The 15,547-nt window shown below is 48.6% G+C and overlaps 2 protein-coding genes across 2 annotated transcripts; both read right to left on the bottom strand.

Annotated features, from left to right (window-relative positions):
* Positions 1-2,577: 2,577 nt before the first annotated feature.
* LOC137358280 (tubulin alpha-3 chain-like) lies at positions 2,578-5,817 on the bottom strand. The gene is made up of 4 exons (XM_068024193.1): positions 5,595-5,817; positions 5,333-5,481; positions 3,408-4,088; positions 2,578-2,874 (listed from the first exon to the last, which is right to left on the bottom strand). The coding sequence occupies exons 1-4, from the start codon at positions 5,713-5,715 to the stop codon at positions 2,578-2,580; spliced, it is 1,248 nt and encodes a 415-aa protein (XP_067880294.1). The 5' UTR covers positions 5,716-5,817.
* Positions 5,818-11,787: 5,970 nt separating this feature from the next.
* On the bottom strand, positions 11,788-14,575 carry LOC137358400 (tubulin alpha-3 chain-like). The gene is made up of 4 exons (XM_068024342.1): positions 14,359-14,575; positions 14,097-14,245; positions 12,611-13,291; positions 11,788-12,087 (listed from the first exon to the last, which is right to left on the bottom strand). The coding sequence occupies exons 1-4, from the start codon at positions 14,477-14,479 to the stop codon at positions 11,788-11,790; spliced, it is 1,251 nt and encodes a 416-aa protein (XP_067880443.1). The 5' UTR covers positions 14,480-14,575.
* Between the last annotated feature and the right edge of the window lie 972 nt (positions 14,576-15,547).

The raw sequence follows: 15,547 nt of genomic DNA, 5'->3' as shown, positions 1-15,547 counted from the left end.
ACAGAGCGTGTGTGCGCAGAGAAATATTGCATTACAGTAAACTGTGGATCGCACCCATTCCCTATTGATCCCCATTCCATCTGGATCGTCTGTCCCTGGGGATTCCCCCAGCTCTCTGAAATTCCCCATCTCTCTGATCCCCAGTGCTGTGTGGATCTCCCCATTCCCAGTGGACCAATGGAGCCTGGAGGCAGCGCGTTCCCCTATTCTGTGATTCCTCCCTGTGAATGGCACCTGCCCCAGCTCAAGCCGCCATCAATCAAAGCCCAGTTGACCGCTCTATCTGTGTGGAACAGCCTCACTCTCCGCATTCTACCACGTGCTCTTACCATAATGTCCTTCTATTCTCGCAGCTGCTCTCAATGTGTTGCGGATGTTGTCGTTCGCGCTATTTATACCGCAGCATATTTTGCCAAGTCGAGGTCTGATTGGTCTGTGGGAACAAAAGGCTCTTGTTGCTTGGAGAAACCCAGCAAAGAAGGCATGACTGTGCACAGCGCTGATTGGCTGCTTTGTGCAAAGGGCGGGGCCGAGTGCTCGCCACAATTGATTATGGGAGGAGCACCAGGTAACCAGGGAGATGAGCTCTCAGTCCCCCATTTCAAGCGATGATCAATCAGATCCCAGCTCAAGCCCCCGTTAATCAGCCCCCATCAATCAGAGCCCTGTGGACCGTTCTATCTGTGTGGAACACCCTCACTCTCTGCATTGCAACACGTGTTCTTACCATAATGTCCTTCTATTGTCGCAGCTCCTGTCAATATGTTGTGCATGTTGACAAATCCATTGGTCTTTGAGAACTATAAGAGCATCTTGTGTTATTTAATTACTGATTGCTTTACTGATTCAATTACCAATATGTGGTTGTCTTTGACAATGCAACAATTGGTGTCGATTGAGAAATAAATGCTGGAAATTTGAAATTCGCACACAAAATGCTGGAATCTATCAACCCACATCTTTCTTGCAGAGCCACAACCATCAGAGCCTGGTCCAGTATACAACATCATTCACATCCCCATCAATGAGTCCTCCATCAATTAGAGTGCATCTATCAGATTTCCTTCACTCAGATTACCATCAAACAGACCGCAGCGATCAGACCCCCTTCCAACAGATACCCGCCAATCAACCATCTGCCAGATTACCATCAGTGAGGCGCCAACTATCAAACTCCTAGTAATCAGACCCGTACTATCACACACCCTGTCCAACAGACTGTCATCAGTCAAACCCTCATGTATCAGTCCTCCAACAATCAGAACCTGATCATCATACCCTCATCAATTAGACCCCATTTTAAAGACCATCATCAATCTTAACTCCATAAACCAGGCCCCATAAACACATTATCATCAACCAGACTCTCATTAATCAGGCCTTCTTTCATCTCCCCCAATCAGATTGAGATGAGTCAGAGGCCTGTCAATCCGATGCACATTCATGACCTCCCCATTAATCAGGCAACTGTCAAACAAACCCCCATCTATAACAGCCCTGGCAACTACACCCTATCAATCCAGCTGATAAACAGATCCCCATCATTCAATCATCCATCACCGAGTTCCCCATTAATCAGCCCCTTCTATCAGATTCCACTCAATCTCATTCCCGTCAATAAGACCACAATGATCAGAACCCCATCAATCACATTCCAATCCAGCAGGCCAGGATTTACATCTATCAGATCCACTGCCAGCAGATGGATGACCTCAGTTTATTACAGTCCCATGAGTCAAATCTATCAGAATCCCATTGATGTGGTCCCAACCTGTGACACCCAGCAAGGACCCGCATCAACCGGTCACCATCTATCAGATTCACAAAAATCTCTTCCCAATCAATCATATTCCCGATCAATTTTTCGCCATCGATTAGATCCACACTTATCAGGCCACCATCTCTCACATCGCAATCTGGGAGACATCAATAGTATGACCAATCAGATCAACGTGTATTCTATCCCATCAGTCAAATTCCCACCGATCCCACCCCCATTGAACAGATTCCCCTCAATCTAATCCCCAATAATCAGATCCTCATCTCTCACATCCCCACCAATCTGCTCCCCATCGATTAGACTGTCAAGAATTCTCCCCGATCGATCAGCTTCCAATCTGTGAATTCTATCAATGACCAGTATCTATCAAACCCACATTTATCAGACCCTATTAATCAGATTCCCCTCAACCCAATATCCGATATTCAGTTTCCAATCGATCTGAAACAGTCTATCAGATCCCTGCTTGTAAAACCCATCAATCAAACACAAATCAACTAGACCCATTATCACTAGGATCCACCTCTACTCTAGGACGGTGTTTTAATGATTGAAATGCTGTGTGACACTTGGCCTGCAGCTCTGTGGAGTTTGATTAACCCACTTTCTGGGACCATTGATCATCTTCTATCTTCAATCTTCTTTTACACCGTGTTTCTCAATCTCTTCTCGTGCATTTGTGCTTTAATGAGACACACTTCCAAAATCATTTACAATAAATTTATTTACTTCAATAAAAGTTATAAGATCAATATGAATAAACGTTAAAATCTTTGTACTTTCTAAACTAATAAAACTTATTCTTCCTCCTCTGCCCTTCTGTCCAGCGAGGAAGAATCGATGCCCACCTCTTCGTAATCCTTCTCGAGTGAGGCCATGTCCTCCCGTGCGTCCTGGAACTCCCCTTCCTCCAACCCCTCCCCCACGTACCAGTGGACAAAGGCCCGCTTGGCGTACATCTTATCGAATTTGAGGTTGAGGCGGGTCCAAGCCAAGGAAATGGCGGTGGTGTTGCTCAGCATACAGAGGGCTCGCTGCACCTTTGCCAGATCGCCCCCTGGTACCACCGTCGGGGGCTGGTAGTTGATGCCAACCTGCGGGAGGAAGGAAAATTGTTCGGTTACAGTTGCTTAAAAAGTCGTTTCAAAATCAGATCTGTTGACCGCCGCTTACTTTTCAGAAAGTTACGTTTCTGAGCGAGTTTGTGTCTTTCTCTGTACACCCAGCTCTGGTTATTCACTGGGCACCTCTCCCAGGTTTAAACCTTCAGTTTCCAATGGAAGGTCATTGTGTAATGAGGCTGCATTCAGGAGCGAATTCCTTCTTAATTACAGCTTCTCCAAAGAGGCCTTGAGTTGTCAGGAAGGCCTTTCCTGGTTTCAAGGCAGGACTTACCCTGGGACATTCAGGCTTCAGTCAAGGAGTGAATCTGAGAGCATTCCACCTCAACCCTCAGAGGGAGCTGGTCTTTGGGCCAGGAATGAGGAAGGTCTGTTCCATTACACTTCCTGAATGGAGAAACAACTTTTGACTGGGACTGAAGAGAGTGTTGCTCATTATGAGATGCGATTCCCACAATCCATGTTTCCCCAGGGCCCCATGGATTGGACACAAAAGCCACACTTACCTTGAACCCAGTCGGGCACCAATCAACAAACTGGATCGAGCGCTTGCTCTTGATGGTGGCGATGGAGGCGTTGACATCCTTGGGCACCACGTCTCCTCGGTACAGCATGCAGCACGCCATGTACTTGCCCTGGCGGGGGTCGCACTTCACCATCTGGTTGGCTGGCTCAAAGCATGCGTTGGTGATCTGCGCCACCGACAGTTGCTCGTGGTAAGCCTTCTCGGCCGAAATAGTGGGCGCGAAGGTTACCAGTGGGAAGTGAATTCGGGGATAGGGGACCAGGTTGGTTTGGAACTCAGTCAGGTCCACGTTGAGGGCACCGTCGAACCGCAGCGACGCCGTGATGGATGACACTACCTGTCCAATGAGACGGTTGAGGTTGGTGTAGGTCGGTCGCTCAATGTCAAGGTTACGCCGACATATGTCGTAAATGGCCTCATTGTCCACCATGAAGGCGCAGTCAGAGTGCTCGAGGGTGCAGTGGGTGACGAGTACGGAGTTGTACGGCTCGACCACCGCGGTGGAAATCTGCGGCGCGGGGTAAACGGAAAACTCCAGTTTGGATTTCTTGCCGTAGTCGACGGAGAGTCTCTCCATCAGGAGGGAAGTAAAGCCCGAGCCGGTCCCACCCCCGAAACTGTGGAAGATGAGGAAACCCTGCAGTCCTGTACACAGATCAGCCTGCGGGTAAATAACACACGCACAACCCATTAAAATGGAGCAGGGAATGGAATCAATCCAGAAAAGGAGAGTGGAAACTAAACATCAACAAATCTCCTGCAGCCTCCTGCTGAGAGGGCGCAATGGGAGCTGGTGAGATGGAGCAGTGGGAGCCTGGGGGATGCAGTAATGGACCTTGTGGAGGAGGCAGTGGGGAACAAGGGGGAAGCAGCTCGGAGAGGATTTATGTTCGAGGCCTGGTGGTGGGAAGGGGGTGCAGGGCCAGCCAGGGAGTGCGAATTGCAGGTTGCACAGGAAACCAACATTGCTTTAGAAAGAATTCTGAAGTACGCTCATTATGTTCCAGGGGGTTTTCCGAGTCGGCCGTCATAGTTTTGGCGGAGTACCGGGGTAGAATATTGTTCAGGGCCTGGGTAGTATTCTGGTGGAGAGGAACGTCCGCCTGTCATAGAACCCATCAAATTATCATCAGCCGGGTTCTATAAACGGGAGACATACATAACAGCGCCGATTCTCCTAAACCATTGTATAATATCAATGGGAAATAACATTGGATTATCTACCTGACCTCTATCACAAGCACTTTGTTTTATCTTCAACTTAAACTCTGTCTCTTTGTTCCTCCAGGGAGCTCTGGATTTGTTTGCAATACCTTTCCCCCTCAAGAGAATATTCCTTGACTGTTCCCCAACTATCTCTTCATTGAAGGTGACCCATTGATGAGCTCCCGTTTTTCCTGCCAACCTTTGATGCCAATTAATTCGGCCAAGATGCAGACTTACCCCATTGAAGTTGGCTTTCCCCCAGTTAATTATAGTTCCTCGAGATTGTTCATTGTCCTTTTCTATAGACAATGGAAACTTAGGAAACAATGATCACTCTCCCCTAGATGCTCTCCTACTGATATTTGATCCACTTGGCCCACCTCATCCCCAATAACCAGGTCCAGCAGTACCTCCCCTCTTCTTGGAGTGGAAACATTTTGCTGTGGAAAAGTTTCCTGAACACAATCTATGATCTCTCGCCCCTCTCTGCCCTTCACACTGCTACTATCCCAGTCGAAATTCCGAGAATTAAGTCCCCCGTTTATCACCACTCTATAATTCTTGTGAAATCGGTGTAATTTCTGTGATTCTGTGCGTGCGATCATTCCCCGAAATGAAGTGATAACTGATTCATCCCGAATTATTATCGTTGGGAATGCGAGGCGGGAAATCTCGGCACACCAAACTAACAGAACCTACCAGCTTCCGTATGCGATCCAAGACCAGATCCACAATCTCCTTGCCGATGGAACAGTGACCCCGTGCATAGTTATTAGCCGCGTCCTCCTTGCCGGTGATGAGCTGCTCGGGGTGAAAGAGCTGTCGGTAGGTGCCGGTACGGACCTCATCTGGGGACAGGGAAGGAGAAGTTAAAATCATGAGCACACACCATTCAGGCCATGTTTCAATGAGTGTATTGAGAGCACTGACTGAGCAACCCATCAACAATCACTCCTCTTACCAACCACAGTGGGCTCCAGATCTATAAACACGGCTCGGGGAACGTGTTTGCCCGCCCCCGTCTCACTGAAGAAGGTGTTGAAGGAGTCATCGCCACCCCCGATGGTCTTGTCAATGGGCATCTGTCCATCCGGCTGGATCCCATGCTCCAGGCAATACAGCTCCCAGCAAGCGTTACCGATCTGCACACCGGCCTGGCCAATATGGATTGAAATACACTCACGCTAAAGGGGGAAGAACAGGTGATTATTTACAGATGAAGAGGCAATGTTTTCGACAGTCGGTCTGGTCCTGGAAGAAGAAGGTTGTGTGGGCAGCAACACATCCCGCTGCAGTAACCTGTGGATCCCATCCATTCCGCATTGATCCTCCCATCCATCGGACACTCTGTCCCTGGAGATTCCCCAGGTCTCGGAAATTCCCGATCTCTGTGCCCCCCCACCCCCCAGTCCATTCCTTGTGGATCACTGGAATCCTGAATCACCAGCTGCAGCTCCCTCCCCCCGACTACCGTGACTCCTGTAAACACCCTGCAGATCTCCCCTCCCCCTGTTGACCCCCATTTCCTGGCAGATTCTTACTACCTGTAGACATTATCGTCCCTGTGTCCTCCCCTCCGCCGGAACACTTCCCTCTCCGTGCTAATCCCCAATTCCTGTACATCTGCTGCTCAATATCTCCAAGGAACTGTCTATTTCTTCACCGTTGCACACTCCCTTTTCTCTTCCCCGCTCCCGGATAATCTTCTTGCTCCTTGAGAAAGACAATCATCTCTCCATCTCGATCACACTCTGTCCCTGTGGATCCATCACTCTGTGTATTTCCCAATCCGGATTCCCTCCCTCCTTCCTTCTATCCCTGTAGATTTCCTGCTTTATCCATGTGGATCAGCCTCTTGTGGATTCCGTCTGTCCCTGTGGAATTCCTCTCTTACACTGTGGACCACCCACGCTCCCTGGGGATTGCGTCTCCCCCTGTGGATCTCCGACTCGCTCTAGCACCATGCTCTCTCCCTGTGGATTCCCCACTCGATCCGTGCGGAGCCTGCACTCTCCCTGTAGATCCCCATCTACCTGTTGACCGCTCCGTTTCTGTGCTCCACATCCCTTTCAGCATTCTTCCAGGCGCACTTACCATAATGTCCTTCTATTCTCGCAGCTCCTGTCAATGTATTGCCTATGTTGCTGCTCGCCCTATTTATACCTCATTCTCCGAAGTCAACTCGACTTCTTATTGGTCTGTGAGAACAAAGGGCTCCGGTTGCTTGGAGAAACATCAACATAAATGGAACGTTGGTGCTCAGCACTGATTGTTTGCTTTGTGTAAAAGGCGGGACCAGGTGTTGAAGATGTGAGGAGCACTGGGCAACAAGGGAGACGAGCTTTGTTTATCAGACCACCATCACAAACCCTGATCAACCAGAACCCTTCATTCAGACCCCGGTTAATCAGACCCCATCCATCCGGCCCCCGTCAATCAGACCCCAACAGACTCCACCCATTTGATGTATCAGACCACTATCCATCAGATCACAGCTACCTGTCAGACCCTTTTCTATCTGACTCTCTTCTGTCAGATTCCCATCACTCAGACATACATCAATCAGACTCCATTCATCACATAATCTATGAAACCAACATCGATCAGATCCCCTTCATTCATTCATTCCCTTGTCAACTATACCCCCTCTATCATATTCACATCTTTCAGACCGCATCCATCAGATCCCCGTTTAACATCATTCAGAACCCATATATCAGAAGATCATCCATCAGACCCACAACTATATACAACCAATTATCTCATTCATATCTGCCGTTCCCATATATTATCTCCCCATGTATTGTAGCTACATCAGTCAGAGCCCTTCTTTCAGATCTCCATTCATCAGACCGTATCAGACTGTATCTATCAACGACATCCCATCAAGCCCGCGGTTGTCAGGACCAACATTTTCAGAGCCCGTCTGTTTGATGCCAATCCACCAGGACCCCACCTGACTGACTGTATCTATTAGACACCTCTGTTAGACCCACATCGATCAGATCCACATGTATCAGCTCCCATCTCTCAAAGTCTCATCAGCCAGACCCCACCTATCAGTCCACCATGTATCAGCTCCCTGTGTATCTGTCCCGCATCTGAATGAGCCCAGCCTTAATTGACACCAGACCGGTGTCAATTAGACTCCATCGATCAGACTCAATCCATTAGATTCCATCCATATGTCATATCCTCATCATTCCATCTATCAGATTCTCTTCTATCAGACCCACATATGTCACATCACATCTATTAGATCACCATCCGCACACCCACTTCTGTCTCAGGAAGGGCTGTAGATGTCGTATACATGGACTTCAGTAAGGCGTTTGATAAGGTTCCCCATGGCAGGCTGATGGAGAAAGTGAAGGCGCTTGGGGTCCAAGGTGTACTAGCTAGATGGATAAAGAACTGGCTGGGCAACAGGAGACAGAGAGTAGCAGTAGAAGGGAGTTTCTCAAAATGGAGACGTGTGACCAGTGGTGTTCCACAGGGATCCGTGCTGGGACCACTGTTGTTTGTGATATACATAAATGATTTGGAGGAAAGTATAGGTGGACTGATTAGCAAGTTTGCAGACGACACTAAGATTGGTGGAGTAGCAGATAGTGAAGGGGACGGTCAGAGAATACAGCAGAATATAGATAGATTAGAGAGTTGGGCAGAGAAATGGCAGATGGAGTTCAATCAGGGCAAATGCGAGGTGATGCATTTTGGAAGATCCAATTCAAGAGTGAACTATACAGTAAATGGAAAAGTCCTGGGGAAAATTGATGTCCAGAGAGATTTGGGTGTTCAGGTCCACTGTTCCCTGAAGGTGGCAACGCAGGTAAATAGAGTGGTCAAGAAGGCATACGGCATGCTTTCCTTCATCGGACGGGGCATTGAGTACAAGAGTTGGCAGGTCATGTTACAGTTGTATAGGACTTTGGTTCGGCCACATTTGGAATACTGCGTACAGTACTGGTCGCCACATTATCAAAAGGATGTGGATGCTTTGGAGAGGGTGCAGAGGAGGCTCACCAGGATGTTGCCTGGTATGGAGGGCGCTAGCTATGAAGAGAGGTTGAGTAGATTAGGATTATTTTCATTAGAAAGACGGAGGTTGAGGGGGGACCTGATTGAGGTGTACAAAATCATGAGAGGTATAGACAGGGTGGATAGCAAGAGGCTTTTTCCCAGAGTGAGGGTTTCAATTACTAGAGGACACGAGTTCAAAGTGAAAGGGGAAATGTTTAGGGGGGATATGCGTGGAAAGTTCTTTACGCAGAGGGTGGTGGGCACCTGGAACGCGTTGCCAGCGGAGGTGGTAGATGCGGGCACGATGGAGTCTTTTAAGATGTATCTAGACAGATACATGAATGGGCAGGAAGAAAAGAGATACAGAACCTTAGAAAATAGGCGACATGTTTAGAGAGAGGATCAAGATCGGCGCAGGCTTGGAGGGCCGAAGGGCCTGTTCATGTGCTGTAATTATCTTTGTTCTTTGTTCACCCCCCAAAAACAGACTTACACCTGCCAGACAATATCTGTCATTCATCATCTATCAACTACACATCTGACAGATCCCAACTAAATAAATTCCACATCTATCAGACCCGCTTCATCTAATCCGAATCATTCAGAACTCCGTTTATCAGAGCCCCATCTATCAGACACGATCTAAATGTCCCCTAACTACCATTTCCCCACATATCAGATAGCCATCTATCAGACCACATGCTTCAGACGTCTTCTGAGAGATCCCACATCAACCGTGACAATATCTTTCAGGCCCCAACTCTGAAATCTCCATTCATCAGACACCCTCCTGACCGGCTCCAGCTACCAGACCCACATCTATCCATCCCCATGTACCAGACCTCATCTATCAGGCACCAACCGAATAGAGCTGCATCAGTGACAGTTATCCATCAGATCGATACCTCATTCATCTACTGCTAACAAACCGACGACCAGCAAATCTCATCTATCAGACGCATATCGATCAGATCTCATCTATGAGACGCCCATCTATCAGCTCCCCATCTATCACTCTCTTATCGCCCAGATCCTCATCAGAAACACGTAGCCACACTCTATCAGACCCCATCTATAAGACCCCATCTCTCAAAACCACATTCACCAGGCAACCACGCGTCACAGCCCTTCTATCAGCTCAAACCAATCAGAACACTCCCCTACCCCCCGCACACCCGCACCCTCCCATCAGACCCCGGTCTGTCAGATCCCCATGTATCACACGCCAATCAATCAGACCCCGCCCCCATCTATCAGACCAACATCTCGCCTCCCCACGTCCATCATACTCCACCAATCAGAAACACATCTAACAGATCGACATCTTTCAGACGACCATCTGTCAGGCAACCACCCATCCAAACATCATCCATCAGATCCCTATATATCAGACACAATCTGTCAGATTTCATCTCTCTGATTCAGTGAAGACACATGCAAAGCACTCATTAAGTACCCTGGTGATGTCCTTTGCCTTCACAGAGAGATTTCATTTCAGGTCCTCAATCTGCCCAAACCTTTCTGCGACTATCTTTTACTTTTTATCTGCGTAAAAAAGGCTTTGGTGATCTCTTTTATATTACCTATTGATCTATTCTTATGCATTCTCTTTGCCCATCCATTTTTTTTATCCAGTTCTCCTCTGCACTTTCTGTACACAGCTTGAATAACATATTATGAAACTGATATTAATTGTTAGCGACCTTTTCCACTTTCTTTTTCATCTCAATTTCTTTAGTCATCCAGGTAGCTCCAGGTTTGCAAGCCTTTCCGGCGTCCCTATAGGAATTAGGATCATTGATGTTCCCCCATTATTACTACTCTATTTTTAAATCATTTTTCAGAAATGTTCCTTCCAATTTACTTCTCCACTGTCTTCCTTCTATTTGGTGCTTTACAGTATAGACATGGCAAGGTAAAAGCTCCTCCTCACACTCATTAGCTCTAACCAAATATATACAGTCCACAGTCAAACTCCGGCCTTGCTGGTAATTCCCAAACAGAAGAATGAAGTTACAGAACTGGACATTGACTCTACCTATATACACCATCCCCGTCGTTGTCCTCAATGTAGGCAACCCTGAGCTAGGGATGACAGACCAGTCATTGAAATGTTTTGTTCTCAGGATCTGAGTATCTCTGCCAAGGCTGGCATTCATTGCCCATTCGAAATTCTCCCAGAACATGGAGTTGACCTTCTCAACAGGAACTGTTCTTACGACGGAGCGGCTTGCAATATGGTTCAAGGGTCACGCACACATGATAGGACTGGGGTCACATGTGGGCTCAGCAGTGTCACGAGTGGCAGCTTCCCTTCCTCTGAATGGAGATATTGAGTCTGTTGGAATTTGATGATCGTTCGCCAAACCTTTATGGTCAGTGGGCATGGTGTAAACTCACCGATTTATTGGATTCAATGACACTACTTGACTGATGGTCTTTGAGGACAGAAGCCCTGGATCCAGTACCATAACCATGACACTATGGTGCCCTGATTGGGATGGACATGTCTGTGGGAGAGGGCGTGTGCGAGGATCAAGGATGGGATGGAGTGACAAGGCCCCGGTGCTAAGATTATCCATTGTGGCAAGGTGCTGGAAGGCCAGCAGGCCGCTGTGAAATGGAACCAGGATGAATCAGCAGCAGGAGAGGGAGGGAGATAAAGTGGGAGGGAGACAGAGGAAGGGCGACTGATGCAGGGCGGGAGAGAGAGAAAGGAAGAGAGAGAAAGGGGAAAAGTGAACTGACAAAGGCAGTAACATGAAGGTGGAGGTGAACGAGAGAACAGGCGAGAGGCCCCTTTGCGAGGTCTAACACCCTCTCGGGTGCCCCCGAAAGTAAAATGTGTTCTAATTCCAGGATCCTGCGGGTTTTATGAACTCCCGTTCTGGTTTCATTGATCTTCTTTGAACTTCAAGTATTATCACACCGTGTTTTCCAACCTCTTGTATATTCTTAGCATTCAAAAGGACACAATTCAAAAATCATTTGCAAATACATTTATTTTCATAATTATGATTATTAACATCGATGTGAAATTAAGTTAAAGCTTTGGACTCTCTGCATTAATAAGTCTGTTTGCGACTTGAGAAATTTAATTAAACTATTTTAACATTCTAAATGAATAAATCTTATTCTTCCTCCTCCTCTGCCCTTCTGTCCAGATAGGATGAATCGACGCCCACCTCTTCGTAATCCTTCTCGAGTGAGGCCAGGTCCTCCCGTGCGTCCTGGAACTCCCCTTCCTCCAGGCCCTCCCCGACGTACCAGTGCACAAAGGCCCGCTTGGCGTACATCTTGTCGAATTTGAGGTTGAGGCGGGTCCAAGCGAAAGCAATGGCGGTGGTGTTGCTCAGCATACAGAGGGCTCGCTGCACCTTTGCCAGGTCGCCCCCTGGCACCACCGTCGGCGGCTGGTAGTTGATGCCAACCTGTGGGAAAGGACATTTGTCAGATTTCAGTGACTGAAGAAATCGCTTCAACATCAGACGGCCCATTAATTGTCAGACAGGTAAATCTATCAGCGAGTTTGGGTGTTTGTACGAAATCCCTGCTCTGGTTATTCACTCGACTCTTCCCCATGGTTTAAAGGTTCAGTTTCTGGTGGAAGGTCACTGTGTAATGAGGCTGCAATCAGGAGACAATTCAATTCCTCATTTCATTGCCTCCAACCAGGTCTTGACTGTCAGGAAGGTTTTTGTTGTATGGAGGCAGGAATTCCCCTGAGACATTCAGGGCTGCAAGTAAAAATTAATCTGAGAGATTTCCACCTCAACCCTCAGAGGGAGCTGGTCTTTGGGCCAGGAATGGGGAGGGTCTGTTCCATTTCACTTCCTGAATGGAGGAACAGCTTTTTACTCGGGGTGAACAGAGTGTTGTTCATATGTGAGATCAGATTCCCACAATCCATGTTTCCCCAGGGCCCCATGGATTGGACACAAAAGCCACTCTTACCTTGAACCCAGTCGGGCACCAATCAACAAACTGGATCGAGCGCTTGCTCTTGATGGTGGCGATGGAGGCGTTGACATCCTTGGGCACCACGTCTCCTCGGTACAGCATGCAGCACGCCATGTACTTGCCCTGGCGGGGGTCGCACTTCACCAGCTGGTTGGCTGGCTCAAAGCATGAGTTGGTGATCTCCGCCACCGTGAGTTGCTCGTGGTAAGCCTTCTCGGCCGATATAAGGGGCGCAAAGGTGGCCAGAGGGAAGTGAATTCGGGGATAGGGGACCAGGTTGGTTTGGAACTCAGTCAGGTCCACGTTGAGGGCACCGTCGAACCGCAGCGACGCAGTGATGGACGACACTACCTGTGCAATGAGACGGTTGAGGTTGGTGTAGGTCGGTCGCTCAATGTCAAGGTTACGCCGGCAGACGTCGTAAATGGCCTCATTGTCCACCATGAAGGCGCAGTCAGAGTGCTCGAGGGTGCAGTGGGTGACGAGTACGGAGTTGTACGGCTCGACCACCGCGGTGGAAATCTGCGGCGCGGGGTAAACGGAAAACTCCAGTTTGGATTTCTTGCCGTAGTCGACGGAGAGTCTCTCCATCAGGAGGGAAGTAAAGCCTGAGCCGGTCCCACCCCCGAAACTGTGGAAGATGAGGAAACCCTGCAGTCCTGTACACAGATCAGCCTGTGGGTAAATAACACATGCACAACCCATTAAAATGGAGCAGGATATGGGCGTATCGTCAAAGCATTGGGAAAAACTGGACATGAGGGAAAATACTGACTATCCCTGCTGGATGTGACAGTGAGGACATGAGATGGAGCCACTTGCAGCCCAGGTGTGGGACAATGGGAGCTGCAGAGGAGGCATTGGGTACAAAGGGGTGGAAGGGACAGCGGGTGCTGGGAGCACTGTGGAGTTCAGGCAAAGGACGCGGAAGAGGAAGCAGAACCTGTCCAGGACCAGAATTCCGGGATTCACAAACTTTGACTCAAGAGAGGGAACGAATTGCATGATCGATCTGAGTGTGAAATTGAGGCAGCGGACTTCCCGCCTGTTATAGAACCCGGTCGATTTTCACCAGGCGGGAATTCCGCACAAAAATTGGGGCACTCGCAGTGAACAGGAAAAATCTCGCCTGACTGAGTTTGCACCCAGCAACCACGAACAGAGCGGAACCCTCCAGAGTAAATTCCCTGTGATTGTTTTCAGGGATATTATTTGTCCATTTGCTCTTAATGCAAATCAGATAAATGGTTTTTCATCAGATAAGTAGGCCTGGGCAATGGCTGAAAGTTAAACAGTACAGTAGGAGCCGGTGGGACGAGGCATTGCGAGCCCCTGGGAGATATATCACCGATTCTCCGATCTGTACTCCTTGCTGATGTGGCTCCTTCCCCTGAAATACAGAATAATGGATTCACCCCCAATTCCTTTATCAGGGAATGGGAGGCGGGAATTTGCGACACACTAAACTCACAGAACTTACCACCTTCCGTACACGGTCCAGGACCAGATCCACAATCTCCTTGCCGACGGAACAATGGCCCCGTGCATAGTTATTAGCCGCATCCTCCTTGCCGCTGATGAGCTGCTCGGGGTGAAAGAGTTGTCGGTAGGTGCCGGTACGGACCTCATCTGGGGACAGGGAAGGAGAAGTTAAAATCATGAGCACATAATATTCAGGACATGTTTCAATGAGTGTATTGAGAGCACTGACTGAGCAACCCATCAACAATCACTCCTCTTACCAACCACAGTGGGCTCCAGATCTATAAACACGGCTCGGGGAACGTGTTTGCCCGCCCCCGTCTCACTGAAGAAAGTGTTGAAGGAATCATCGCCACCTCCGATGCTCTTGTCACTGGGCATCTGTCCATCCGGCTGGATCCCATGCTCCAGGCAATACAGCTCCCAGCAAGCGTTACCGATCTGCACACCGGCCTGGCCAACGTGGACTGAAATACACTCACGCTAAATAGGGAAGAACAGGTGATGATTGACACAGGATGGAGGGCAAAGCTTTTTCAGTCAGTGTTGTGCTGGAGACAGAGCGTGTGTGCGCAGAGAAATATTGCATTACAGTAAACTGTGGATCGCACCCATTCCCTATTGATCCCCATTCCATCTGGATCGTCTGTCCCTGGGGATTCCCCCAGCTCTCTGAAATTCCCCATCTCTCTGATCCCCAGTGCTGTGTGGATCTCCCCATTCCCTGTGGACCAATGGAGCCTGGAGGCAGCGCGTTCCCCTATTCTGTGATTCCTCCCTGTGAATGGCACCTGCCCCAGCTCAAGCCGCCATCAATCAAAGCCCAGTTGACCGCTCTATCTGTGTGGAACAGCCTCACTCTCCGCATTCTACCACGTGCTCTTACCATAATGTCCTTCTATTCTCGCAGCTGCTCTCAATGTGTTGCGGATGTTGTCGTTCGCGCTATTTATACCGCAGCATATTTTGCCAAGTCGAGGTCTGATTGGTCTGTGGGAACAAAAGGCTCTTGTTGCTTGGAGAAACCCAGCAAAGAAGGCATGACTGTGCACAGCGCTGATTGGCTGCTTTGTGCAAAGGGCGGGGCCGAGTGCTCGCCACAATTGATTATGGGAGGAGCACCAGGTAACCAGGGAGATGAGCTCTCAGTCCCCCATTTCAAGCGATGATCAATCAGATCCCAGCTCAAGCCCCCGTTAATCAGCCCCCATCAATCAGAGCCCTGTGGACCGTTCTATCTGTGTGGAACACCCTCACTCTCTGCATTGCAACACGTGTTCTTACCATAATGTCCTTCTATTGTCGCAGCTCCTGTCAATATGTTGTGCATGTTGACAAATCCATTGGTCTTTGAGAACTATAAGAGCATCTTGTGTTATTTAATTACTGATTGCTTTACTGATTCAATTACCAATATGTGGTTGTCTTTGACAATGCAACAATTGGTGT

This window comes from Heterodontus francisci, chromosome 49, assembly GCF_036365525.1.
Source record: "Heterodontus francisci isolate sHetFra1 chromosome 49, sHetFra1.hap1, whole genome shotgun sequence".
In the NCBI taxonomy this organism is placed as follows: Eukaryota; Metazoa; Chordata; class Chondrichthyes; order Heterodontiformes; family Heterodontidae; genus Heterodontus; species Heterodontus francisci.
Note: the sequence above shows the minus strand (reverse complement) of the source record. Positions and strands in the feature narration are given on the sequence as shown.

What these genes read in the sequence shown, in the direction of transcription:
- LOC137358400 (XM_068024342.1), bottom strand. Translation starts at nt 14,479, where the DNA reads ATGCCCAGTGACAAGAGCATCGGAGGTGGCGATGATTCCTTCAACACT. An exon ending in TCTGGAGCCCACTGTGGTTG is followed by an intron (nt 14,246 to 14,358) that starts GTAAGAGGAGTG and finishes CCCTGTCCCCAG; the next exon opens with ATGAGGTCCGTACCGGCACC. An exon ending in GGTGCCCGACTGGGTTCAAG is followed by an intron (nt 12,088 to 12,610) that starts GTAAGAGTGGCT and finishes CCTTTCCCACAG; the next exon opens with GTTGGCATCAACTACCAGCC.
- LOC137358280 (XM_068024193.1), bottom strand. Translation starts at nt 5,715, where the DNA reads ATGCCCATTGACAAGACCATCGGGGGTGGCGATGACTCCTTCAACACC. An exon ending in TCTGGAGCCCACTGTGGTTG is followed by an intron (nt 5,482 to 5,594) that starts GTAAGAGGAGTG and finishes CCCTGTCCCCAG; the next exon opens with ATGAGGTCCGTACCGGCACC. An exon ending in GGTGCCCGACTGGGTTCAAG is followed by an intron (nt 2,875 to 3,407) that starts GTAAGTGTGGCT and finishes TTCCTCCCGCAG; the next exon opens with GTTGGCATCAACTACCAGCC.